At 42.1% G+C, this 27,241-nt stretch overlaps 3 protein-coding genes across 3 annotated transcripts; 1 reads left to right on the forward strand and 2 right to left on the reverse strand.

The window, feature by feature from the left end:
• Positions 1-4,116: 4,116 nt before the first annotated feature.
• cfap184 (cilia and flagella associated protein 184) lies at positions 4,117-6,416 on the reverse strand. The gene has a single exon (XM_064343607.1). The coding sequence runs from the start codon at positions 6,037-6,039 to the stop codon at positions 4,474-4,476; it is 1,566 nt and encodes a 521-aa protein (XP_064199677.1). The 5' UTR covers positions 6,040-6,416; the 3' UTR covers positions 4,117-4,473.
• Positions 6,417-6,523: 107 nt separating this feature from the next.
• On the forward strand, positions 6,524-14,086 carry tada2b (transcriptional adaptor 2B). Its single transcript, XM_064343608.1, has 2 exons — positions 6,524-6,793; positions 7,656-14,086. The coding sequence occupies exons 1-2, from the start codon at positions 6,524-6,526 to the stop codon at positions 8,796-8,798; spliced, it is 1,413 nt and encodes a 470-aa protein (XP_064199678.1). The 3' UTR covers positions 8,799-14,086.
• An 838-nt stretch (positions 14,087-14,924) lies between these two features.
• On the reverse strand, positions 14,925-19,947 carry grpel1 (GrpE-like 1, mitochondrial). The gene is made up of 4 exons (XM_064343609.1): positions 19,791-19,947; positions 18,678-18,834; positions 18,179-18,260; positions 14,925-17,853 (listed from the first exon to the last, which is right to left on the reverse strand). Exons 1-4 carry the CDS (start codon positions 19,892-19,894, stop codon positions 17,507-17,509), a joined length of 690 nt encoding a protein of 229 aa, XP_064199679.1. The 5' UTR covers positions 19,895-19,947; the 3' UTR covers positions 14,925-17,506.
• Between the last annotated feature and the right edge of the window lie 7,294 nt (positions 19,948-27,241).

Below are 27,241 nucleotides of genomic sequence, written 5' to 3' on the forward strand. Positions count from 1 at the left end.
TTATTTATTTATTTATTTATTATAACCTGACGTTATTGATTTATTTATGTCTACCTATATCTATATCCATATTAATAAATAATTACAAATAGCATGTAACTGGTTTATTAGGTTATATTGCTTGTCATTAGAATATTATGCTTAAAAATATGCGATATTTTTAAATAAATATTATATATTTGTATATAAATTGTATATAAAATAATTGTAATATGAAATTTATCATGCCCCCCCAAGACACACATGATATGACATGACATGCTTATTCTGGTGTTTTAGATCTGTTCTTTTGAAATGCAAACTATTAAACTGAGAAACATGAGACATCCTCTAACACTCTTTTCCTGCATGTTTATTTTCTTTTCCTGTCTTACCCTGCTAACACAGGTCTTTTGGTGAGTTCCTGTTTGACCCTTATATGCCTACACCATGGCAGCCTCAATATGTGATGGCTTCTGAAACAACCTTCAACAGAACAGGAAAGCAAACATTTTAGCTCCTTCAATTTAGTTTTTATTGATTTAAAAAGTACAAAGAAGGTGAACACTGTGTTCCCTATGTTTTCTGGTTTCTGGTCCTTTTGAGGTTTAAGTTATTTTTTGTATCAGATTAAGAATGTTTTTTTTTTCCACTCCAAATTCCATATTGATTATACATGAAATTGTATTATTAATATTAATAATTATTAATGCATTTTTGCAGCCAAACATTAATTAAGGCTGGGGGTTTGTCACAGAAACTGTTGGCTAAAGTCCCGATGCAGTCATGGCAAAGTTGTTAAAAATCAAGGAAAATTAAACTGAAATCACAAAAAAAAACATTAATTTGTTAACTTAACCAATAGATATTGTGCCTATATCCATCGTGGGAAATTATTGAGATAACATGCACGGCCGTCTGGGTAGTGTAGAGGTATAAGCACTTGCCTACCACCGCAGAGACCAGGGTTCAATCCCCGGCAGCTTGGTCAGACGTTCCTACGAACAAGTGTTCGCGGGTGGGAAGCTGGTGAGGCGACTCCTACTGGTTGGTCGAGGCGCCTGTTCAGCAGGGAGGGGATCTGGAGGAGATAGCGTGAACCTCTGTGCGCATTACGCTCTCCCAGTAAAACTATTTCCCTGTCAGGTGAAAAGAAGCAGCTGGCGACTCCAAATGTATTGGTGTGGTAGTCTACACCCTCCCCAGACCAACAGAGCATAGCGCATCGGCCAGGAATGTGATACACATGGAGAATTGGTATAACAACTAAAATTGAGGAGAAAATGGGAGAAAAATGGCAACAAAAAAAAGAAATAACATGCACAACTGTAACAAGTGCCTGTGACTGATACCCAGCCATAATAATAATAGTTACTCTACTGGGGGAAATAAAAGATGGCCTAGAACCTCCCACACAATGTTCCCATTTCATCTCGGCAGTAGTCATGCTTATTGTAACTTTACACTATCTCACATCTAGATTAATTCAATCGAAAATTGCCATCACAGCTGGAATATCACAGTGCAAATTTTGTCCTGCACTGTCTGCAGTGCTGGATATGCTCTACAAACAGTACAGGAAGATACATCAATTTCCGCACATTTAATTAAGATATTCAATGCACTAAACAGGAGGTTTTTTTGCACCTTTTCAGCTCTGCTTCACATAATTTTTCACATGACTGTGCCATTAGCTGTAGCCTTAGTAAATAAGGTGCTAATTTCACACAGATTGCAATGACATGCCTTCATCAGGACCATAATTTGCGCTGCAAATTTTATGTACATAAACCTGGCCCTTTATGTTTTACTGTGAGGGCTTTTCTGAGGGTTTTGGCTGGCAAATGCTGAAAACTTGTGGTCCTTGAATGAACTCCTGGGTTATAAGTAACCACTAGAACACAGAGCCACTAGCGATTTGGGTACAGCGCATAGCACGTCTCATTGCAAAAACATTTTGCATTGGACTGCACGTTGCCCTGATAAGCACATGAACTAGCAAAGAAAATAAGGTAAAACCACACAGTTAGATGGCGGCAGAAGGGGAGTACATGGTCATCGCCGGCCTCCTCATCAACCTCAGGCTCTCCTCTACTCCTTGTTCTCGGACAGGTGTGGTTCAGCGCTGCAGGTGCGTCCAGGGGAGGGAGATCCCTGTCTCGGCTCCGATCAGAAGCCTGCGCATCTTCTTCCCCAGTCCACAGTGCAACAACGTAGAGATCATGTGAGCTCCACGTCCCACAATCCCTCTTCATCTGACCCCTCTCCTCTTTTTTAAAAACGATAATGAATGACACATTATTCATCTTCACTTTCTTTTGTTGAAAAAGTACAATTATTCTTAAATTATGGAGTCAGCTTGTCTGTATTTTGTAGTAATGGTCTTCATTATCAACCCTAAAAAGCACTCCTTGGCTACGACATTGCCCAAACCGGTTAAGTCAGACTGCATAGATGCGCTGTGAAGGTAGACTTTCAGACCGATGCCGTACATTATAGTGACCAGCTCTTGACCTTTCTATTTGTTTCTTTTGCAGTGCCACCTTGGAAAGGCATCAACAACACATCTGTGTGAGCACCAGGACGCCTGCAGTCAACCGTTTTATCAAGGACACATATAGCATATAGCAGCAGAGATGCTTTATGTGAAAATATATAATGATAGTAAAAAGAGGATTTATGAACCCGGCGATGTTAATTGTCAACTTCCTTCCTTCAAATTAAAAGGCTTTTCTCGCTCTACTATCACTGATAAATAGTTTAAGCGTTGCTGTTAATCACAGCTATAGATGCAGGTGTTGTAGCAGCCAGTGACTGTCCAGTTCACACCATTAATTCCTGCACATTGAGCCATTGCTTATATGCTCCTTTCTAGGGTTTCTTGCAGAAAAATGTCAACCCAGAGAAATTTTTTTTGGCCAGATGTACCATTCACCTATTCATAAAAACTGTAAAAGCCTGTCTATGTGTGATATTAGCACACATCCAACGCCACACCTTACATCAGATGTTCAAACACTTCTGCAACCTTTTTGGAGTTTTTGAATAGGGATATTACTGAGCTATATTACATCATTGTTAAATTGTAGCGGTAGATGATTCATAAGGATGTACAAAGTCTGGTCTAATTTAAAGTATTTTGACAATATTTTTAAAGGCAAAACTGTCACACAGTGCCTGTTCCACACCAGTTAAATGGTACTATACTAATTTAAATTTTGAGGTCTATTAGGTTGATGAACATTATATTGAATATCTGTTGGAAAGACCATTTTGTATTTTTTTATATTGGTGTAGAATATATTTGGTGTTCATGTGTTTTTGTCTCTGTGTCCATTTGGTGAATTTCCTGTTTTGACACTTTTTTAATGGTGACAGGAACCCACATCTCATTGATAATCTATGACTGCAGTTTCCCTTTCCTTTTTGAGATCCAATCTATATTTCAAAGAGAAAACAAGCATTTAAATACCTAGACCTGGATTGAAATCAAACATATATATATATATATAGCACACTCACCATTCACTCACACCTATGGGCAATTTAGAGTCTCCAGTAAGCCCACCTGCATTTCATTGGAAACCCATGTGGACATGGAGAAAACATGGAAACTCCACACAAAAAGGCCCAGGCTGGGACCATCTTGCTGTGAGGCGACAGTGCTACCCAAAGCACCACCATTTTTGGGGATATTATTTAGCAAATGCGTGGTTGTGGAGAAGGTGGACTGTCAACCAGACAGCACAGTTAAGAGGAGCAGGTGTACTGTACGCGACAGGTGATGTACTTGCTCCATTATTACCCCTCCCCAGCTCCCCGCCATTATCAACCCGGTCCCCAGTCTGGCTCCACTTTTTCAGCTTGTGAGATGTTGTGAAGTCACTCTGGATAAAAAAATATCTGCTGGATAAATGTAATAATAAACTTACTGCGGTCACTACTATCGCTCTTGACTGAAAAATAGTGGTCATGGTGCAACATCACCATCTACTGTTGAGAAATGGAAGGAGAATGTCTTTTGCTGTAAAACTGAAATGATTCATGCATCATGTTAAATGAAATTCTGAATCTAATGTGAACGCTCATTTGAACAGTCCAGTTATCTGCATATCATCATCATAATCGCAAATATCATATTTTTTTGAAGATTTTTATTGAAATTTGAGATATTAATGAACAGGTCATAATTTGGCATAGCCAGCTAATCACAGCAACATACACCTGAAAACCATCAATATTATTGGTAATCGATAGAACTCTTGTTTCTATGTCACGCATCATGAAAGGATGGGTCACAATCACAGAATTCCTTTTCTGTCCTCGGATAACATATCCAGGTGCATAAAGTCAAATACTAACCATAAAAATAAGAGTAATTATACACACACACACACACATACATATATTTATATATACACATCACCTTTATGTTGCCATTAGTCACTCATTGTAAAATGGTGCCTTAGTCTCCTGTGTCTATGCCTGCTTGCATTACATTGAGAGGGTGAGTGGGTTCCCAGTCATTTGCTTGGCTTGCTCTAGCTTCTTCTTCACCTTGGAGCATTTGAGGTTCAGGTCTGCGTGCCTGCGCTTCAGTGCCACCAGTCTCTCCTCCATGGTCTCGGAGCTGCCCACCTTCTCCTCAAAGTCCTTGAGGAGCGTCTCGTTGCCCAGCAGGCCGCAGCGCTGGCGTAGCTGAAGGGTGTCGGCGCGGATCCCGTCCCGCACCTGCTTGGTCCGGGTCAGCAGGTCCCGCATGCCGTTTACCACCACGTCCACCTCGGCCCGCTGCTTCTTCTGGGCCTGGTTCTCCACCTGCAGGAGCTGGAGCTTGGCGGTGACGTGGGTGAGGGTCTGCACGCTCCGCCCCACCTTGCGCCGGAGCTTCACCAGCTCCTCGTTGCGCTCCTCGATCTTCTCCTCGTAGGTCTGGTTCTCGATCTTCAGCTGCTCGAAGTCGATGAGGTGCAGGCTGCCCGTCAGGTCCGCGCTGGCCGCCAGCTGAGCCTCCGTCCGCTGCATCGCGTTCCTCAGCTTGATGTTCTCCGTCCGCACCTGGATCAGCTCATTCTCCTTGCGCTGCTCGCTGGCCTGGATCTGCTCCACCTCGGCCAGCGCGGCCTGTCTCCCCACCCGCTGGCCCAGGGCCGCCACCGCCGCGTCCTTCTTGAGGCCCGTGAAGGCCCTCCACTCGCTGTCCGCCTGGTCCACTTTCTCCTCCATCTCCTTCCGGAGCTCCTCCATCTGCCACCGATGGCGCCCTGAGCTCCGCTTGTGCTCCCATGACAGCGCCTCCATGCTGGCCATGTACTTGAGGTAGCGCTGCTCGTGGTCAGCTTCCGCCTCCTCTGTCTTGGGGCTTGCGTCCTCCCCGGTCTTCTTGCGGAAGTACTCCACCAGCTTCATCTGCAGCTGGCCGTTGAGGTGGACGAGCCTTTCCCTCTCGCTCTGCAGCTGGTCGAGCTCCTTCTTGTAGGTCTCATAGTCAATGCACTGGCCTCTGTTTTCAGTCTCCTCTGCCCCCTCATCTGCGAGGTCGCTCTCCTTCTCTGAGCCACCAGGCTGGACTCCTCCTGACGATTCCTCCTTCCTTCCTTCTTCCTCTTCCTCTGGTTCAGTCTTCCCTGTATCTGGCATGGGCTCTCTGGTTGTCGGTTTGAATTCCTGCTCCTCCTCCCCTTCAATTATCTGGCTGGATGGTGGCTTGGCATCAGCTAATGTTATAGCTGTTTCCTCCTCTACAGGCTCGTCTGTCGCATTTTCTATCTCTGTTTCTTCTTTTGGTACAATGGTGGACCCTGAACTGACCCGGCTGCCACCTGTCTCGTCTGCACTTGGGGGTAATGGTACCGCCCCTTCCTCAGCAATATCCGTGTTATCCACAGTGCCAGAGCCTTCACTGGGAACATCGGCACTGTCACTTGGCTCCACATCAGCCATATTTGTCTCCTCAGGATTTTCATTTGTAATAGCTTCTGTGCTGTTGCCCTCTGCAACTGAATTTGACTCATCCGAAAGAGAATTAAGTTGTTTGGATTCGACTGCTGTTGCCTCCATAGCACTACAAACCGTGAGAAACGTTTATATCGCACTTGCTCACGAAATACAGAAGCTTACCAGTAACCTGGTAACGCAAGTAACGTTAGGGACCTGTGTCTATAATGTCTTCAAGGACACCGATAGATAGGTTTGCAAGTAAACTAACCGGGTAAATTAGTTATATATGTATATCCCACAAATCGGGTACAGTCTGTTCAACTTCTATTGCCTCGCCGATTGTTAGTGAAAATAAAATTTAAGTCAACAGTTTATCACGTTAAAAAAGAACTCACGTAGCACTCGGTAACCGCTGTCATTCAACTAAAGTAATTGATAATGTTTTCTAAGTTGTCCTGGAAACTGAGGAATGGCAGCCAATCGAAACACTGTGCGACATTTGATTAATATTAATGAGACGCAGTAGTCTGACCAGAGACACTTCAGTACGCATGCCCTCCCCCTGAGGCACTGCTGCTTCCAACAACAAGCAGAAGCCAGCAACATGGCCGACCTCGGGAAGAAGTACTGCGTTAACTGCTTGGCAGATGTAACGAACCTTCGTCTTCGTTGCACAGATTGCCAGGACATTGAACTCTGTCCGGAGTGCTTTTCTGCAGGGGCCGAAATCGGAAATCACCGGCGATGGCACGGATATCAGCAAGTGGACGGTGGCCGTTTTACTCTTTGGGGTCCCGAAGCAGAGGGAGGTTGGACCAGCAGGGAAGAGCAGTCGCTACTCGATGCGATCGAGCAGTATGGATTTGGAAACTGGGTAGGTTTCTTTCAAGCTTGCTAGCGAGCAGGCTACGTTAGCTAGCTAGCTACATATTTCCAAAACGGATCAAGTGCATTTAACTAATACTATGCTGTTCGTGGTGAATGAGTGGTGTGACACTTTGGGTTGCCTTGTTTGCTGTGCTGATATTAGAGTCGCTAGATAACGTTTGAGAAGTTGTTTATTTTGTAAGATGGGTTCATATTCGTTAGCTAGCTGGCCTGACTGACCCAGTGCCAGTGGACATCCACAGAATACTGACACAGTCATTGGCGGAAAGTGATAATCTTGGCTCACGTGAATGACTTTTAAATATGGGATGTAAACTGACAGTCTAACTAAAAATGCTGCACAGCCTACGATTAATAAATGTAGTTTTTACGGTTAAGTTTATCTTCAACTTTAATGAGGAAAATAGGTGCCTGTCCTTCGTAGTGCTTTATGTCATTGCATCCACGGAGGCTTATTCACTAACGTAAGTATACAAGACTGTAGTACTAGGAATAACAAGCGAATATGTAGCCTTAAATTAATATTGACCTTTGGACATTACTGTGGACCTCTGAAATGCAAAATTGTTAATTCTGGTTTTGTGAAAATACAATTTTCTGTAACTTTATTTATTGTCGTTTGGCTATTCTGAGTTAATGAAATTAGTTGAAACAGTGTGTTACAGTGTATATCAGTTTATGTTGAATGCCAAAAAACCTGAAAACTTGTACTTTGACAGAGTTATATTGCCTGTGTAAATGCATGTGTGTGAAGTGTACACACAGCTTGTTTTAGGTTTGTATGGTTATTCTGCTTTTGTCAAGACACAGAGGTTTCCGTAGTAATGCTTTGGTCTCTCTTGTTCCAGGAGGACATGGCCGCTCATGTGGGAGCCTCAAGGACCCCTCAGGAGGTCATGGACCACTATGTGAACATGTACATCCACGGCAACCTGGGCAAGGCCTGCATCCCGGACAGCATCCCAAACCGCGTGACTGACCACACTTGCCCGAGCGGGGGTCCCCTGTCCCCCAGCCTGACCACCCCGCTGCCCCCGCTGGACATCTCCGTGGCCGAGCAGCAGCAGCTGGGCTACATGCCGCTGCGGGACGACTACGAGATCGAGTACGACCAGGACGCCGAGAAGCTCATCAGCGGCCTGTCCGTCAACTACGACGACGACGACGTGGAAATCGAGATGAAGCGCGCGCACGTGGACATGTACGTGCGCAAGCTCCGCGAGCGCCAGCGACGCAAGAACATCGCCCGCGACTACAACCTGGTGCCCGCCTTCCTGGGCAAGGACAAGAAGGAGAAGGAGAAGGAGAAGCCCGCGCCGGGGAGCGGAGCAGGCGGGACGGCGGCCCCCTCGGCGGCGGCGGCGGCGGGGGGCTCGTCCTCGGTCCCGCCCGCCCCGAAGCGCAAGATCACCAAGGAGGAGCGGGAGCAGCGGGCGAAGCTGCGGGCGCTGTGCCAGTTCATGGCGCACCGCGAGTTCGAGGAGTTCTTCGAGAACATGCACAAGGAGCGGGTCCTGCGCGCCAAGGTCCGCGAGCTGCAGCGGTACCGCCGCAACGGCATCACCAAGCTGGACGAGTCGGCCGAGTACGAGGCGGCGCGGCACAAGCGCGAGAAGCGCAAGGAGAACAAGAGCGTGGCGCAGTCCAAGCGTGGCGGCGGCGGCGGGGGGGGAGGCGGAGGAGGGGGAGGCGGCGGAGGGGGCGGGGCCGGCGGCGTCAAGGAGGAGGGGAAGGACGGCGAGTTCTCGGCCATCGAGAACCTGTCGGGCTTCGAGCTGCTCTCCGACCGGGAGAAGGTCCTCTGCAACTCGCTCAACCTCAGCCCCACCCGCTACCTGACTGTCAAAACCATCATTATCAAGGACCACTTGCAAAAGAGGCAGGGCATCCCCTCCAAGAGCCGCCTGCCCAGCTACCTGGACAAAGTCCTCAAAAAGAGAATTCTGAACTTTCTCACGGAGAGCGGATGGATATCCCGAGATGCTTCCTAACGTCCTCGGTATCCCTGGGAAGTGATTGTTATTGTTTTGTGTGTGTGTGTGTGTGTGTGTGTGTGTGTGTGTGTGTGTGTGGGTGGGTGTTTGTGTTTTTCATTTTATTATTATTATTGTTTTTTTTTTTTTTTTTACAGCATGTGACCTCTGTATGTAAGTTGTATGTGGGCCAAACTACTGGATTTAGCCACTTTTGGTGACTCCTTCCTTTTTTCACCATTGATCACGGTTATTCTTGTAAATGAATATGTACTTTGTACAGGGAAAAGACCTTCCTTTTATCCAAGACTAAACATGATACTCAGAGCTAGGACAACAGAACATTTATTTTCCAGTGTAATCCAAAAAGTCCTTTGTAAACCATTACTGTGGACAATTGATACCTGGAAATGTCTCTCTGTTTAGAATAATGGAAGCCTCTTTTTTCTTGTATGCTTACATATTCATGAGTAGGCAGTTCCGCGACTTATTTTGATTTTGAGTGATATGCAATAGCAGTAATTCTACTTTTATTATCAGATACCAGACTCGGATACAAACAAACAACATTTTGTCTGCGAGAAAATATCTACAAGGACCTATACCCCAGGTCGCTACAGATGGTAGGGACTGAGTATTCAATGTCGAGTACTGCGATCGGTCCATCTTATCAGTGCTCTGATGACTTCCTTTCCTCCAAACAGCTGTGTGCTGGTGATCAAAGTGTGAAGCTTCATGAACCCCGAAATGGCTAATCCAATCATGTGTTATCACTGAGGTACTGACATAACAGTTTGAAGCTCTGATGACAGCACATGGTGATCCCACACTGGTAATGAGGTTCGAAAACCTGTTGTTTCATCACTGTTGTATTTATATCACTTTATAGAACACTCTTGTGTATGAAGGTGACACTTTACTTTAGATAATTGGATGATGTCCACCCTTGAATGGGATCCTAAGTGTGTTAAGGGTTTCCACATTCTTGTTGTTCATTTTCCAGCACCTCTGGAATTTGTCACAACGCCCAGAATCACAGTTTGGAGCATAGACTTACTTAACATTGGACTCCTCAATCAGGAAATGGTTCTGTCTGACGTGCGTCTGATCGCTTATCAGTATGGCATTCTGAATTGATACATGCACGTATGACCCAACTTTCTAGATCCCCTTAAGTCAAAGCCACTCCTGTTATAGAGATAGGAATTTTTCAGATTTGAAATGGGTGCCCGTCTTTCGTAAGTCTGTGCATTGCTTTCACTGGATGTGCCTTATTGCAGTAACCATATCTGTGCTAGGACTAGAACTACAGAAATGTCTGGATGCTTGGATTGACTGCCCCTTATGGTTGAGTTCCATTACTGCATGGATAGTCAGACGATCATCTTCAGTGTGTGGAGCCCCACATGCTTTTGAGATGGCATTTTCCTACTTGGAAGCCATTTTGGCTCCTCTTCATCAAGCATGAGCTGACATGTAGCTTGTCAGCTTTGAGATTATATGGGGTTATGTGAAGGACAAGGGCCATTACCATCAGTGCTGTTGTAATATTGCCTTCACCGTTTCTCCTCAAAGGCCTTTTTAGGGGGTCTGTCCTTGGAAACAGTTTGACAGGAAACTGCAAGTTAGTTTTGTGGTACCGTTTCTTCCATTATTTGAGTGAAACAATTTGTATTTATTTTATTTTGAAAAATGCTTTGACATTGGCTAAGTGGGTATTAATCTTTTTATAAATTATTGTATGTCTAATGCACAAAATAGACAAATATTTGCCAAAAGGGGAAGATTTAGATTTTTTGTTCTGTTTTTCTCCTGCTGTTTCATTGGAAGTCAAGCTTGCCTACTCAGCTGGTGGTTCTCGTGGTGATTCGTCTGACTTGTGTTGCTGTTTATTTCCTTGTGAATCTCTGTACGGCATGTTTAGTTGGGTAATCTTTAATGTGGGCTACTTTGTTGGGGATCATTAATAGAGGGTGGCCGTATTGTCTATTATGTTGCTGGGGACTAGCTAGCCCCAGATTGGTTTATATCTTCCGAGTGTATGGTCTTTGAGAATAAGCCTGCTTTTCCCTGTCGACAGTCTGTGACGTTATTTGAACACTGTTTCTGTGGCTGAGCCACACGGATGCCGTATCCGTCGACGTTACTTTTCAAGCCAGTGGGATCTGTTTCAGAAGGCGTGGTTCATCGTAGGCCTTGGTTGACCTGAGCTAACATTAGACGGTCCAATATTTGGGTTGATCAGATGTTTCTGCGACGCAGATGGTTTCGTATGCACTTATTTTTTTGCGTTCCAGCTCGACTGATCATTAAAAAAAACAGCGAGAAGCTTAAAAGATGGGATTCAGTGGGGTGAATATTATGGAGTGAACAGATATTATGCGGTGGCTGTTTAACTTTGCATGTAAGGTTCACTGCATTTAGTGGAGCTGAATGCCTTGACAGCCTTTTCTGTCTGCTTATTAGTTTCAAATGCAGTGTAGAGTGTAGTGGTGTAAAAAGACATTGTTCATCTAATATAGCCTAATTTATTGTCAGAACTACTCCCTGCCTTAGAGCTTTGGTCAGTCTGAGGGCGACTACTGCCGTGTGTATATGTGTTGTCTTTTTTTCCAGAGCTTGAGGACACTTGTATTTCTAGATGTTCTATGAGAGAAAATAACTGACAGTTTATTTTTTAAATAAAATGTATAGCTAACCCTATAAGAGAAAGTTATGGATATGTCATGCCTCCCCTTCCTATCAAAGTTAATAATGCTCTGGAGAGAATCAGAGGTGCTTATAGCCTGTGCTGGTTTGGAAGGAACAGTGCTAAATTTGTTGCGTGCTTCTGCTTGTTGCCATCGTAATGTAATCAGTCAAGAATACACAAAATCATGGCGTTAAACTTCTGCATTATCCTGAGTCGCAGTTACCTGCCACCTTCACTGGGAAGGGTAAAGATCGGCGTGAGAGTTTTTTGGCATCGCTGCATTTTCATAAAATGTTGCGTCGTTTGAATATTCCGTTAGATTTTTTTGCCCTGACTCGTGTATTTTGTGGAAGTCTCCCATCTCAGGAGGTCCCGTTGAACGTGCGGCAACTCGAGGATGCACCGCTGTTGCGGAACCCCGTCAGGAGCGGGAAACACAATGGCCGCCATAACGGTGTCTGTCGGCGCAGTGTCCCGGGCTTTGTTTGCTTTGATCCGGGCGATGGCAGAAGTGCTATTTAAATGTAAATGAGGTGTGAATGGCCATTGGTTGACAAAGCGAGCGGGAGCACAAAAGCTAGCGGTGCTCTTCAGGGCCCCTCTCAAAACTGGGATGATTGTGACCCCCCCCACCCCCACCCCCCCATTTCCGTGTATGGTGCATAGGCTATATTCTTTTTTTTTTTGTTTACATTTTATTTGAGTTGTTCTGTGGTGGGAACTTTCATATGTGAGGTCTAAACCCAAAGCCTGAATGTGCGGGGGGGGGGGGTCCAAACCCCATCGCTTTTAGCATGGGTCCTCGCTGTCTTTCAGTTTTGGGAAGAAGCAGCCACAGCAGTCCCTCCAGGGGTGTTGTGTTTGTGATCAAGGAAGGGGGCGGGGCCAACAGTTTGTCTATGGTGGGGTGGGGTTGGGGGGGTGGGGGGGGGGCAGTTATTGAAGGTATAATGATCAGTGAACAACATTTTTATTTTTTGCCGGTCTAAAAAAGTATTTTTTTATCTGTCATTTTCTTTATGAAGAAAAGGTATAAAAGGAATTGTGCCATTCAAAAATGAATAAAAATTGCATTCTCAGTTCTCGAGCTATCAAACCTATCAAACTGGTGTAACTCACTTCATTTAACAAAGATGTAGGCTACCCATTGTGTTGGAAACCGTTTGAAAAAAAAAAAAAACAGAGTTTTGTCATGGTTAGAACTTGCTTCTGTCGGTATTAGTGTTTTATCTTACTCCTGCTGTATATAAACGTTGTGTAGGTTTGTGATGTTTCTGTTTTCTGTGCCGTGTGTGAGTGTGTGAAGCGCATGCTTACAAACTGAGCCCTCACAGCGTACTTTCGTTCCGTCTGGGTTTCACGTTTCATGAAGCTATCAGCCAGTTGCGGAACCTCGACACAGAGATGTTCACATTTGCTTTTCCAAAAAAGCTTTTTTTATTTTTATTTTTTGCCATCAGAAGTGTATGCCGTCAACATTTTGTTACTGTTATTGAAGAAACCATTTTTTTGTTTTTTTTATTCCATGTTTTGAGGTGTAAGGTTACAGTTACTCTTTAATAAATAGTCAGTAAACAGGTTGAGCTAATTGTGTTAGAGGCGCACTTGTCAAAAATCTGTACTTTGATATGATTTATGATGTGTGGGTATATGAATGAAGCAATTTGTTGCATGCCAATAAAACGACGCATGCTTGCTGCTCTGATGACATCACCGAGTAATTAGCAGTCTGTGAATCGCAGGAAGTCTGTTGCTTTTCCTGCGAGTCAGAATGGCTTGTTGAGAGATGTAGGCTATCACATGATCAGATTCTTTGTATGTCTGAGTGTTCAGAGGAATAACAAATAGTTCAGATTGCCAAAAGCTGGGTGCTCCTTCCTTCCGACTGCAGTGTGTAGAGGAGATGAATTATCCTGTCATGTGATTGGGGCTTCAGCCCAATGATCAAGATACACTGTGAACATAATCATATCAAATTATATTTTTTGACCAGTTTTCCATTTTAATGGGCCTAAAAGTGAGTTCCTTTCAGAATACATTTTTCTATTAGTATTTTGGCATCTTTGACTACACAATGAAAAACATTCTAGCCAGGTATCAAAAGAAAAATGATCATAAGAAATGCTTAGGTAATTTGGAAACTGATTTCAATTTGAATTTAAATTATTTCTAAAAAAAAAACTAATGTAAAAAAAGAAAAAAGTAACAACTGGGGTTTCCATTAAAAATTGTTTATGTTATTTCATTGGGAATTGAAATATTTTAGCAAATGTAAATATGTTTTGTAATGTAAGAAAAAAAAGACAAGAAAATTACTATTAAAAACTGACCTGTGAAATGTAAAGTATTTTATTTCAGGAACATTTTATAACTTTTGTAATAAAATTTGAAAAAAAGAAAAAATGTGATAACTGTTTAAAAAAAGCCTTCCACATATTGTCTTAGCATGCTGTAAATCGTTCCTCTGTCCGAGTAGTATGCCTAGGAATGTACAAGATGTTTGTAAAGGTGGTTGAAGATATCAAGGAGAGCGTTAATGTCCTATACTTTGTGGTTGCACATTACATGGAGTCATTACATGTTTTGTATTAAAGTGCACATACTTTTTCTCGTACTGTATCCACTGTATACATTTCTTAAATGGGTGGTCCTTTTCATTTTGCTTATTTAAGCGGATATTTTGGGACAAAGGGTTATTGGAAACTTCTTTTTGTTTAAAAAGAATTTCAGTTTGCACACCCACGTTTTCACTGGTCAGGTTTTCAAGAAATGTATTGTCTGGGCTGGGTTTCCTTAGCATTTTCCCTTCCAAGCTCAATTTTGTAAATGGGATATAGACATTCAGGTCAAACTTATCTGACTCACCTATGGGAATATTATGAAGCGTATTACATTTATATTGCACTAAATGCATCTTGTATCAATCATATGACTTTCCATTTTAAACATGTTTCTGTGGACAACTGTGTTAGCTGCTGTATTTTAACCTGTAGTGCAACGGTCATCAGTCATTTCTGTCTGGGGGCCAGATTCAACTGAATATGGTGTATGCAGGAGTAATATTTTCCATGTACTACTTGTGAAACAATGCTGTGGCTAGGTATGTTATGTACATTTGAAACAGAATGTGAAAAACCCTGCAGATCCCTTCTTGTACAGTGGTTTCTTCTTTTGGCACTAGTGGAAGAAATGCCTACACTGTGCTGATAGAGACATAGACGCTCATCGTGTTGATGCACCTATATACGTTTTTCTTCTCGCTGATCAATGGGCCAAGAGCACATCTAAATGCCCCCCCTCTATGGTAAGGGTCCTCAGCCAGAGGGTGATCCTTTAAGGTGGAACTACACAGGAAAACATTGAGTAACCCCTTCCATAAACAATAAAGGGGTTTTGGAGACTCCAGTTTGCATGGCACTCTATGATAAAGAAACGAGACAAAGAGTCAAGCCTTGCACAGCAGAGCTCTGGTCTCCTTTATTGGTCAAGGTTTCCCATACATTTCTTTTGGGTCACACCACTCTCCAGTGAACACTGGCTCTTTCACAACTAAAGTACTGTTTGTGTACTGACTGCAGTGGAGTGGCTACACACTTCAGCACAGGGCTGCCCAATCCTGTTCCTGGAGAGCTACCATCCTGCAGGTTTTCATTCCAACCCTACCAAAGCACAGCTCGTTCAACAGCTAGAGATCTAGATTAGCTGCTAATTAGTAGAATAAGGAGTGCAAAATTAGGGTTGAAAGGAAAACCTACAAGAAGGTAGATCTCCAGAAACAGGGTTGGGCAGCCCTGCTTTACAGAAAGGCTTTAATCCTGGTCTGCCAGAGCCACTACAGTTAAAAGCATATTCTCACTGGTCAGGTGGGCAGGTTAATGTTTGCACGTTTTAAAAGAACAATTTATGGCCACAAACACAAATACAACCACCGTCATCAGAGCACTGAATCAAACAGGGGCCCCAGGACTGATTTTTCAGACCAAAACACCTCTTTTCATGACATCGTGTCTGTATGTGAATTGTCAGTTTACTTACAGACGGTTTAAACCAAATCGAACATCCAAGATCTTAACACTTAGAGCATTGTTTCAGTTCAACCTTTGGGATTACATATTCTCTTGCCAATTTATTGTACGTGTGCCATAAAGGAATGATTTATATGAGTGAATGCGACTTTTTGGCTACATACCTGTGGAAAAGCTTTACATTTTTTAAGAATTATGCAATGGGCAACCTGATGTTATTCAACTGTGGGGAAAAAACACTCACTATGAGAAATTATGTGACAACTGCATTCGCAGCAGTGCAGTATTAGTCACTCGGAACATTTATGCAGCACACATACGTGGTACCCAAATTAGGTAAAGGGCATAAAAAAGTCAAAGAATGCTGGTTAGTGAGCATTGTCAGAGCCAAAAATGAGAATATAGTCATTACTTCTGCGTTCAAGTGAGCTGTGAGAGGGAGGTATACTCTGTGGAGACAGTGAGCACTTTCCTGTACTAGTGTTTGGAGGAAATACACATGCGCAGGGGCACACAACTCTATTCCTAGAAGGCTGGTGTGTCTGCTGGGTTCTGTCCCAACCCATCACACATCCATATGCAATAATGGTACTTCACCAGATCACAGTAAAGTATTTTCACCAAGGACACGGCCATCTGCAGCTATGCCTCAAGTTATGACTTCATCAAAAATTACTAATAAAATAAGCAACCGGGCTTTCTGAACAATCAGAAGTAGAAGTAGACATGAAATGCCCATAGCTTCGTAACCCCATGGACACCCAATGCACAAGGGTGTTGTGGGATTGGGTGTACAGTATATTCACTTTTACACACCTTCTGATCCATGAAGGTGTCTTTACACTGCTTTCCCAAGCATATATCAGCATGAGATTCAAGATTTTTTTCAGTAACTGTCTTTCTAATATCTGGCATAGTGAAATTTGTGGGGATGCAGAAAAAGCAAACTGCCAGGGCTTCACTGCTAAAGTGATTTTTTGAATCAGGCAGCTGTCAAACAGCCCTGTCCTGGCTTTCGGATTTTAAAGAGTCAATTAATAAAAAACCCTCTCTCGCGACACTCTCAAGGCACCATCTGAGATGGGAATAGGAAGGCCATGTTGACTTATCGGCAATAAATTTACACTAAGTCTGTCTTTAAAATCACAATTCTGCTGATATCGAATGATTCTAAAACACACACAGCACTCAGCAAAACTGAGCCATTTAAGAGTTTTTCATATGGGACTATGAATACTGCTGAAAATTCAGCAGGAAAATCAATTCACTTTTCATTTTAAACTTTGATAAAAGAAACTGATAGAAGGTGATAAGTTCACAGGCAATTTTAGCCACTTCTTAAGGTATACTGTGTGGACATTTGTTTGTTCAGGGCTACAATAATGGATCAAGGCTACTGATATGCTTTGATACAATAGATTCTATTCATTACAAAAAGTTCTGTTTTGTGCACGGCACTCTAACACAGTCATAAACAGTGATGGTAGGTACGAATTCTGAAATCTTTGAACTATTACTGCATCCAGTCACTTTTAATATGCCCGCAGCAGTTAGACTTAGTTTATACAGGTATGATCAACTCATCAAAGTTAAATTAAATGAACAAAAGCACAGAGAATACTGACCCGGGCATCATTCATTCTTGTACATCATGTGGTTCATAGATCTGGTCTAGTATTACAACAGAGACGTGTATATCTATGGAAATGAAAAGGTGGAAATCACATTCCGTTTCACTAAGGAGACATGTACAGGTGAAGCTGGGAGAAAACAAAACTTAACTCTAAACACTGATGACTTGTAAAACAAAATGAAAATGACACAAAAAATTAAGTTTTAATGTTCCACAGTGCCAACCACATTTTCTCCATTCACAAACCTCTGTCCTCTGTTGAAGACTAAATAAACAGGTAGTTTGATTTGCAGAGCCGTGTGTCACTGCTTGGAGTCCCTTCTGTTTTAGGTTCTTCTGCTGTACCCTTCAACACCTGTCACCAATGGCGAATCTGTTAAGGAGCTTTGGCCACACCCACCAGAGCTGGTCTGAGGGTGCGTCCGTGCAGCTTGTAGCCCACCTTGGTGACCATGGCAACCGTGCCTGGTTCTTTGCCCTCCACAGGGGCGTGGAAGAGGGCCTCGTGTTCATAGGGGTCGAACTTCTGCCCCTCGGGGTTGAGCCTCACCAGGCCGTGCTTGTTGAAAACCTTCTGGATCTGGACTTCCGTCATCACCAGCCCATCGTACAGGTTCTTCAGGTGAGGGTTATCTTTTGTCACTTCCTCTTTGGGCACGCTCTCCGTCGCCTTCTCAAGGATGTCAGCCACTTCCAGCAAATCTTTGCAGAACCCTTGGATTCCTGGTCAGTGGTTAAAAGTCATCCAATTCATTATGAGGCAAACCAGGAGATGAGGTTGTCATGATGTAAAACAAGCAGGCTAAACTTCAGATACCCATAAAATTTAAATAGTCAAATTTAGCTTGGTTCTAGAGGAAATTAGCATAATGAGTTCAATGGATAGTCAAATTCCAACTTCCTTGTGTCTCTTGTATTGACTGTGGTACACCAGTTGAAATGAGAAACTACAAACATACAAAATATGAGTTTCTTGCACATCATATGCACATATACAAGGCATTTAGCCAGGTTACAACCACCCCCACGTCTTCTAAAGCATACCTACCATATAGTTTTGCATCATCTACCATCTTCTGACTCCTCTGTCTGAGGTTCTCTGTGTCAGCGAGCGCCCGCTTGTACTTGTCCTGTTTGTGAGGAGAGAAAAAAACACCAATGAGAAGCCAGCAAAAGAAACCAAGGCAATCAAAGAACATCAACAGTGCATTGTCCCATAGACATGTTGTTCTGCACTTTTTTCACTGTCTGAAAACCATAAATCAAGGCACCAATAATGAACATTCTGATGTACGGAACACAACCTATCAGCCTCCAACCAGCTCCAGTACTCAAACATGGGCCAGGACACACACAGACTTAACACACCTTCAAAGAAACGGTCTTTTTTTATTTATTTATCACAACCAAACTGCGACCCTACACCTGCGTTAATAAACAACAGCATGGCAAGAACAAGTTGATGGAGATGCCAACTGGAAGTCCTGCAGGTTGCACTGGATTAGTATACTTTCTAAACACATTAGCGACAAGGTCATCACACTCACCATAACATCTTTTAGCTGCTCCTCAAGCTGTACCTTCTCCTCGACCAGGGCCTTCTCCGCAGAGCTCTGTTCGGGTTTCTGAGCCGCGTTCTCTTCATCCGCGCTCGCGCCGTTGCTCTTCTGCTGAGCAGCCGTGCAGAGGAGCCGTGGAGACGACCTGTGCAGCACAAAACCGGCCTTCAGGTAAAAGCATATTTACACCACTACATCACAGATGTTGGATACTCTCAAGCCAAAGTTGTAAATATGACGTGCATTAACCAAAAAAACCATAGATACAATTATTTACGTTGCTTTTTCAGGTGTAACGACCTGAACTGAATCTAACGTCGCGTAGGATAGCTAAAAGCTCTTGCGACACTTGGATGTGAGTTTCAAGTTGTGTCATCATGCTCGCCTAACATGGGCTAGTCATTTAAATTGCCAATGCATCTCGCAGACATTAATGCAAGCTTTTGAATGTGACAGAATGCGAAGGTCGTTAGCTAGATAAACTAACAAGGTGTCTCACGATAAAACCGATACTTCGATAAATTACCAAGGGAAGAAGCTAAACTACGTAACACAAACGTCAACATTAATCACAAAGTTCAAAACGCACTTTAAAGTCACCTAAACTATTACAGTTTGTTTCTAACTCCAACTAGGATAGTTGCAGAGTTATCAGCTTGCAAAGAAAATATGTAGCGCATGATGCAAATTACTAGTGATACGTTAATGTGGCTGTCGAATATTAAATCACATGGTATGATACAAGCCAGCTAGGTATGATACAAGTCAGCTACCTAAAATTGTTATCTGGATAAAAGCAATACCATACAGCACCAATCTCGATATGGCTGAAAATTACATGGTAGTAAGTAACTATGTTGTCTATTGAGATGGCCAATTTGCGAAACGAACAAACGTGCCTTCAACGTTAACTAGCTAGCTATCTAGCTAACAAGCTAGCTGGGGGTTGCTGAATTACGAAACATTTGCCCTGACATGGACTGTCAAACCAGTCGGCTAAGCTCCGCAGTTGTCAGTTCAGCAGCAAAAATATAAACCCCACTTGCCATCACGGACAGACAGCGATCTTCAGACAGTGCACTATTTTAGGCGCATTGTTACCTTAACAGAACAGGGGATGCTACTATTGAGTAGCTCTGTCGCACAGCTCGAACACACCAACTCGCCATTTTCACCTGCATAGAGTTCACATTACACACGTTCATGTGAAGTTGAACAGGGGCACATTAGCACAGTGGCAGAGGAATTGAAGAAAAGAGCCAATTACAAAGGAGAAATATAAACGACTTTGTAAAATAAGCCAATCACAGAGCGAAATAAAAAACGGTCCAGTAAATCGCCCAATGGCTACGAGCTCTAGTAGTTCCGCGTAGTTTGTCTGAGATCTAGGGGTCAGAAGCAGTCCACGTGACCGAGGGCATTTTTTTCAGTCTCTGAATCCAAGGTTATCCTGATGATTTTACATAAAGTCATATCTGAACAGTGTTTCAGTTAAACAAGGAAGACACGAGAGATTATTATTATTATTATTATTATTATTATTATTATTATTATTATTATTATTATTATTATTATTATGTACATTTATTTTTTGATTAGGGTAGGGTAGTTATGACTGAGGAACTGATTTGAACCAGTACTTTTGTATCGTAGAACTCTAAACTCATATTACACATCTTTGCTGTTGCATTAGGCTACTAATCATAGCCTGAGACAGGTTTTCAAATTACATGGTTTACAATTAGTGGTTATAATCAGTCTTGGACACTAACGTCACAGTCTACTCTAAACCCTAATATTGGTAGAGCACATGAGGTGCCTGGAAAAAGTGGATTATGCTGTCTTTCTCGCGTTGCTTACCAGCCATGGTGTTGTTTTTGACCAACCTTATTAAGGCAGCACTATATATGTGAGGTGCTAGGTGCCTGCATACCTTGGAGAAATGCACACAGTCAATTCTGGATCACAGGAGCAAATATGACTTATTATCCAGATATACCAATTAGGCAGTGCAAGACACTACACATTGCTTCAGCTGGTGAAATACCTTGTGCTAGCTCAGCCTTTGTGCATACATTCATTTACATTCATTTCTGGCTCTGTCACCAGATATTTCCTAAGGCCTGACCTACAATAAGCAGCACAATGCCTTTGTGGTTGTACAACTCTAAGAATTTTTTGAAATTTTATTCAACATTTAAATTAAAGACATGGCAACAAAATTCAAAATGCATGCCAAAATGAAATAATATTGATCAAAGCGTGAAAGTTTGATGTCTCTACTTTTTTCCTGCAAGACAAAAGACAGTAAAGAGTCAACCGAGTGTCAGATGCTTGTGAAATGTCCTGTTGGTTCGAACAATAATTTGAAGAAAGCAGAGGTGGACAATGTGAAGGCCATATATAGCTGGTTGCCAGACTATATTTCAGCATGTGAGTAATATGGAAAAAACAAACAAAATAACACAAAAAAAAGCAAAGTTCTGACCCCCTTCTGCCCGTTTTGGGCACTGTTTTGTACATATTATCAATGTATTTGACATTTTAATTCTCTAAAAAATGTGTTGAACATTTTTTTTTGTAATAAGAATAGATTGCACATTAAAGAACTTGAACTCGAACTCTGCAGAGTTTGAACATCTATACTTACTATTATGACTTTTCACCAAATGGTTTCGTAATATTCAGATAATGTATCGATATTACCAAAATACTGGTGTCACAGCAGCGTTGTAAACAAATTCACCATCCCTTGAGATAAATTCTGGGAGACACATGCAGATTACTTTTTAATGTAAGCTTTAAAGATTCTTTCGGATTTCTTAAAGAATATTAATGTAAATAGCCACTATTCTTTGTTTGCATTTTAAAGCTAGAAATCATGTCTTTATTTCTTATTTTTATAGATGAAGAGGGGGAGGGGTATTCATCCAAAAGTATCTATGGAAAGTTTAATAACTTTGAAGGCTTGTCAGCAGGTACTTTCACAGTGGGTGAGCTCTCTCCTCATAAAAGCTAATAAACCATGAAAGCTTGGCATCGCACAGTTCTCCATCCCCACCCCCTACCCCCACCCCTCATGCCTTAAAACCTTCAGGGAATTTTGTTCTCAATGACTTACTACACAACTCTCTCCAGTCCCTCCGCCTGCATGCCAACACTGCTTCCATCAGGCAAGGTGGATATTGATGAAATATTGTCTTGGATTCTGCTTAGTTTTCTGTCTTTCAGAGGTGGAATTTAGTCGCAGAGCCACGAACAAAGCTGAAATGTCTGTAAAATGCCCTGTAAAGCACATCTGGTTGTCAAGATAGGCTGTTTTGCCATGTAAACAGAGAGGCACTATCTGCAGCCGAGAATACGATTCCCCCATTCACACTTACCATATTAAAGGCTCCATTATTCTGCATCTGACATGTTCAGCCTTGATAAAGCAGGAAGGAAATGGACCAATCACTGATCGGAGGCCTGAGACCTTGGTAGTCAACAAAAGTGATGGTTAAAAAGAGAAAAGGCCTTCATATCAGGATTGGCTTGTGAATATTTCAAATAGTATGGCCTGTAATTTCTTTTTGCAATAACAGCGGTACTGCAGAACATAAAATATATAATTTTTTTTTCAGGTGCTTAGTATCCTTTTAATGTCCAGAACAAAGAAACGCTTTTTGGCCAAGCTAAAATGGTGGATTGTAATGGTTACCACCCCCTATACTTTGTGATTAAGCTATCTGCAAAGGTTCTGTTTTGGGTTGTCATCTAAAAGGAAGTATCAGCTATTTTGACATGCCCTCTCAAGAGACAAAAATATACAGCTCTGAAAAAAATGAGGTGACCACCCCATATTTTTTGAAGAAGAATCTAGGTTACTCCAGAAATTATTGATTGTTGAACCCTTCCTAAACAAAGGCATTATTATTTTTATTATTTATTTATGGGTATAAACTTGTTTAGTATGCATGTGCATTGTTCAATGTACAGCAACATTTCCACTATTTTGACAAGTTCTCATTTTTTTGCAAATAATTGTTCTGGATGGCAATATTTTTGGTTTGAAATTAAAATAAAATGTGGTCCATGCAATATCAAAAGTTAGATATTATGCAGATACATACACATAAACTGTGAAACTGAAAATTTGATGTGGTCTTTTAATTTTTACCCAGAACTGTAATCTGGCAAGTACTGTATGACAACACACAGCCCCATGAAGGACACATTTTTAGCTAAGCGTGGCTGTTGGCTGCATGATACAATGGCTTCGAACTCCTGAACCAGAAAAGCGCCTTACAGAAAGCTGAAAGGTGCACAGTCTTGCCACCTGAGGTCACACTCGATCAGCCGTATGCAATCAACCCATGCTCCCACAACAACTGTGAAGACAAAACCGAACTGATGTTTTTTGGATTGGATTGGAACTTTTCTGATTTCAACAATATAAATTTCCTTGATGTTTTCTTCTCTTCATACCATAGCGCAACATCTGATAACCCAAAAACTAAAACTGTTGCAGGTTATTAGGAATGACAAATGTGTGACAGAACAGTTCAGTTAACTTGCTTTCACTTCATTTGCATTTTAAAAAAAAAATATTGCGCAGCATTTCATAATGATCCAAACTTTTTCGTTGCTGTGAAATCAACTAACCAAGCTTACATCCTGTTTATGATGAGAATGCATGTTGATGAAACGAGAGCCGTGGACAGATTTTTAAGATTGACTGAAAGAGGGGGAACACAAATCAGAGAAACACTGGCAGCTGGATCCTCTTCCTCAAGATTTCACTGCTCAAGCACAGAAACACCAAACCCAACCTTTTACCTATTCAAAGGATATCCTAACCCAACATTTTACCTATTTGGAGTCTCTCCCACGTACATCATATACTCTAGCTCTTCTTCTTAACCCATAGCCACCAAATCCTCTCCAGGTTCCGCTTAAAGCCTTGCTCTGGGCTCTGTCAGGACTGATATTTAGTCATGAAAGTCCGCTGAGAGATTTAGCCTTGTGTACAGTGATTAGCTGGGAAAACAAGTAGAGTAAACATCTGAATATTCAGGGTTTTATATCTAATGAAGTAAATGTAAGCCATTTTTGGACCATGGAAATTCCGTAAGGAGTTAGTGCAACACAGAGCTGCTTTATGTGAGGAGCATGCAGACAATTGAGTGGCTGACTCTAGCCGTCTGTGAGAGAACTAGAACGAGTGGGTGAGATTGTGTGTTTGTACAGGACACCAAGGCTCACATTCCTGCTCTATTTTGGTTTAAAAATATTTTATCCGACAGTTTCTTCTTCAAATTTAGAATAGCCAGTTATGTTTGAATGCCGTAGCGCCCTCTGGCAGGTAGGGGGAGTGCAACTTACTAACATCTATAGGCAACCGCTGCTGGTCTTTACTCTGCTGTCCAGCTGAGCTGAGCTGAGCTGCACAGTCTCTAAGCAAGAGGACTGAACTACTTACCCAACTAGAGGTGCAGTCTGAGAATGCTTGATTAGGCATAAGAGTCAGATTTATATGTTGCGGTGTGACAGTTGATTTTTCAGTTCTGTACTTCTCTGTCCTAATGTTACAAAGTAGATAGTATCCTTGATAGAGCTCTGCCTAGCAACCAATTATGATAGCATTTTTGCTTTTTAAAATTCTTATTATTATTATTTTTTCAAACAACAGAAACATTTCTGAAAATATTAGTTTCATATACTGGCTTCCAAGCCATACATGATCATTTGTTATATTGTTTTTATTTTTATGACAGCTTGTTAATAAATTTACACTACAAAGCATGCATACAACAAATATTTATATTTCAAATGTAACCCTTATTGCACTTCACATTATGCAATTTGTGAATTTTGTGTGTGTGTGTGTGTGTGTGTGTATGCGTGTGTGTGTGTGTGTGTGGGCGTGAGACATGGATTTGAGGAATTCAATGCTGTGAGCGGCATGTCACATTCTAAATTCAATCACATTGTCCTATTCAAGTCCTGGCTGTAGCCCTTCTTCACCCACACTGTAGCCATGCTGAACTCGTGAGAGAGACCTAACTGGTTTAAGCCTACCCAGATCCCTCTGTGCTACCTGTACATGTTTTATGAAGCTGCCCCAGGAAAATAAGCAAATAATTAATACTCTGAAAATGGTACAGACAAAGCTGACATGTCCTGTCTCTGCCCTCGGTATGGTTCTTTTCATTATTACCGCCTGCATGGCATCCAAGGCTCTGATTTCAAATCTTCGCATGCAGAAATGCCAGTCCACTCGCATACCTGCTTTGAGCAGCAGCGTTTAAAAAACAAGTCCAATCAGATACCAACCACCTGTTCCATTGTTGAATAACAATGCAACAAAATGAGGGTGACAATTACATTTCTTGAATGACTGAAACCTCACACACAAGAATATTAACATTTGAATGACAGGCAGAGTATTTACAAGAAAGACAAGAGAGCCTGGTAATCCAATGAAACAATTACATACTGTACTCACAAGCATATGCAATTATATGTAATTTCTATCATTATGAGAAGCAAAACAAAAGCTCCTCAAGGACATTGATAATACATTACTGAACACAGAGCTCTTCCAGTTGAGCAAGTGCAGTGTGTGCTTTGAAGTGTACAGACAGCCTAAACTAAGGTAGCCGGAGACATCTTACAATAACAACAGCCACAAAAAAAAGTAAAAAGCGTGAGGTCTTATCAATGTCTCTTTTCATGTTCAGAGAGAAAAGGTAGATTATGGTATTAGGCTTTGAGAATCAGGATAATCCTTATTTTGTTTGCGTGAAACTAGCGGGGGTCAGTAGATAGTGTGGGCTTTAATCCTTGTGAGGGGATCAAAGATAAAACATGTCTCAACCATCACTAATCATCCGTCTTGGCTTTCTGTAGAGATGCTCTGCTACTCTGTGAGTAATGTCTCGTCATTAAAAAGTGCTGCTGTCAGAGTCTTTACCGGCTCACTGGCTAAAGCTGCATGTCATGTCTACAGGAACGGCTGTCCTACACAACAAAAGCCCCAGATCCCTCTGCCAGTCCTGTCAGTAATCATGGGGTGACACAAATATGAAAAATGGAAATACTTATATACTGTATTTATATACGGCATTTAACAATCAGCAGTTCAAGTTAATTATATTTTTACTCAGTTGAGTTTTTCAACTGAGTGACTCAAGAAGTAAATCTGCCATGCAAATGCTGTCTTAAGCTACTATCAAACAACTAAGATTCTGGTTAATTGCACATGCTTTTAAAATGTTAGCTGTACCAATCATTCTCAGCAACTTATGCTGGGCTGCATTGCAATGAACAGGATATGTGGAACAGCCACTTTGTTTGAAAAGAAAAATGACTTGTACACACAAAGCAGCAAGTCCATAATGATTTGCTGACGCTATCTGGCTGAAGAGAGTTTCATTATTGGGTTCTTGGAAATGGATCTTTTAAGTTACGTTTAAACAGCTTGGATTGTAGCGCGATTGTTACCACTTAAAGTCGTCAGTTCATTGTTGCTTTGGATTAGCTCTGTTGATAAGGCTTTGGCTTTATTGAATTTGTACCTTTAACTGGTACATTAAGCTACAAGCTGTTTCCATTTTGTGTGTTGTAAATGCTTGATGTTTATTATCTGTCCTTTCCTGTGAATGTGCCTGTGTCCCATTCTGTGCTACTACAAAGCTACAGCAGTGAAAAGCACCAGGCTTTTATCTGCCGGGTTGGATGTTGAGCCTTATTGGGGTGACGGCTCTTATCGAGGGCCAATGGGCTGCTGTCAGTGGAACTGAATGGAATTGCACGTGTCTGATAGAGCACTCCACAGGGCAAGGGGGCGTGGGGATGTCCATGTGCCATGTGTCAGACCTTTGAATACTACTCCTTGAGACCAGTCTCAGCTCCGTAGCCCGCCATTGCTGGTATGAGTCTGGTTTGAGGCATTGCTAATTTGAGTACAGTCAATGTCATCAGCCAGCTATGACCAGGGGGCCACAGCAGCATGCCTCCTTGGGTTGCTGCTGCATAAGCGCACTGATTGCTAATCCCTGTGTAACAGCTGTCATCAGTGAGCGTTAGACATAGCACGCTAGCTCACCTGTAGCGCTGTGTGACTTGTAGCACACAGTGCTACAGGAGAGTACATCAGATTTACATTACAGACATTTAGCAGATGCTCTTATTGCATTTCTAAATAGTATCCATTCATACAACTACTAAAAAAATACAGAAGCAATTCAGGTTAAGTACATTTCTCAAGGTACAATGCCAGTGTCCTACTTAAGAATTGAACCTATAGCCTTTTGGTTATAAGCCCAGTTCCCTAGCCATTAAACTATACTACAAGCTAAGCTATATGGCAAGTTTCCAAGTGCATCAGAGTGCTCTACAGTGCTGATAGCAAAGCACAGTGTATTAGGCGATGCAGAATGTAGGAAACAAAGGGAACGCTGCAATAAAAAGTACTGTATTTAGCCCTCACCACATTTGAGACCAAATACTAAAACAGCGGAATGCTATGACATTAACTGAATTTAACCACTTGGACTTATATCTCCTCT

Source organism: Anguilla rostrata, chromosome 7, assembly GCF_018555375.3.
Source record: "Anguilla rostrata isolate EN2019 chromosome 7, ASM1855537v3, whole genome shotgun sequence".
Classification (NCBI taxonomy): domain Eukaryota; kingdom Metazoa; phylum Chordata; class Actinopteri; order Anguilliformes; family Anguillidae; genus Anguilla; species Anguilla rostrata.

Excerpts from the sequence above, each read along its gene's own strand:
- cfap184 (XM_064343607.1), bottom strand. The coding sequence starts at position 6,039 with ATGGAGGCAACAGCAGTCGAATCCAAACAACTTAATTCTCTTTCGGAT.
- tada2b (XM_064343608.1), top strand. The coding sequence starts at position 6,524 with ATGGCCGACCTCGGGAAGAAGTACTGCGTTAACTGCTTGGCAGATGTA. Across the intron at positions 6,794-7,655 it reads AGTATGGATTTGGAAACTGG|GAGGACATGGCCGCTCATGT; the intron begins GTAGGTTTCTTT and ends CTCTTGTTCCAG.
- grpel1 (XM_064343609.1), bottom strand. The coding sequence starts at position 19,894 with ATGAACGTGTGTAATGTGAACTCTATGCAGGTGAAAATGGCGAGTTGG. Across the intron at positions 18,835-19,790 it reads GCATCCCCTGTTCTGTTAAG|GTCGTCTCCACGGCTCCTCT; the intron begins GTAACAATGCGC and ends TGTGCTGCACAG. Across the intron at positions 17,854-18,178 it reads AGATGATGCAAAACTATATG|GAATCCAAGGGTTCTGCAAA; the intron begins GTAGGTATGCTT and ends ACCACTGACCAG.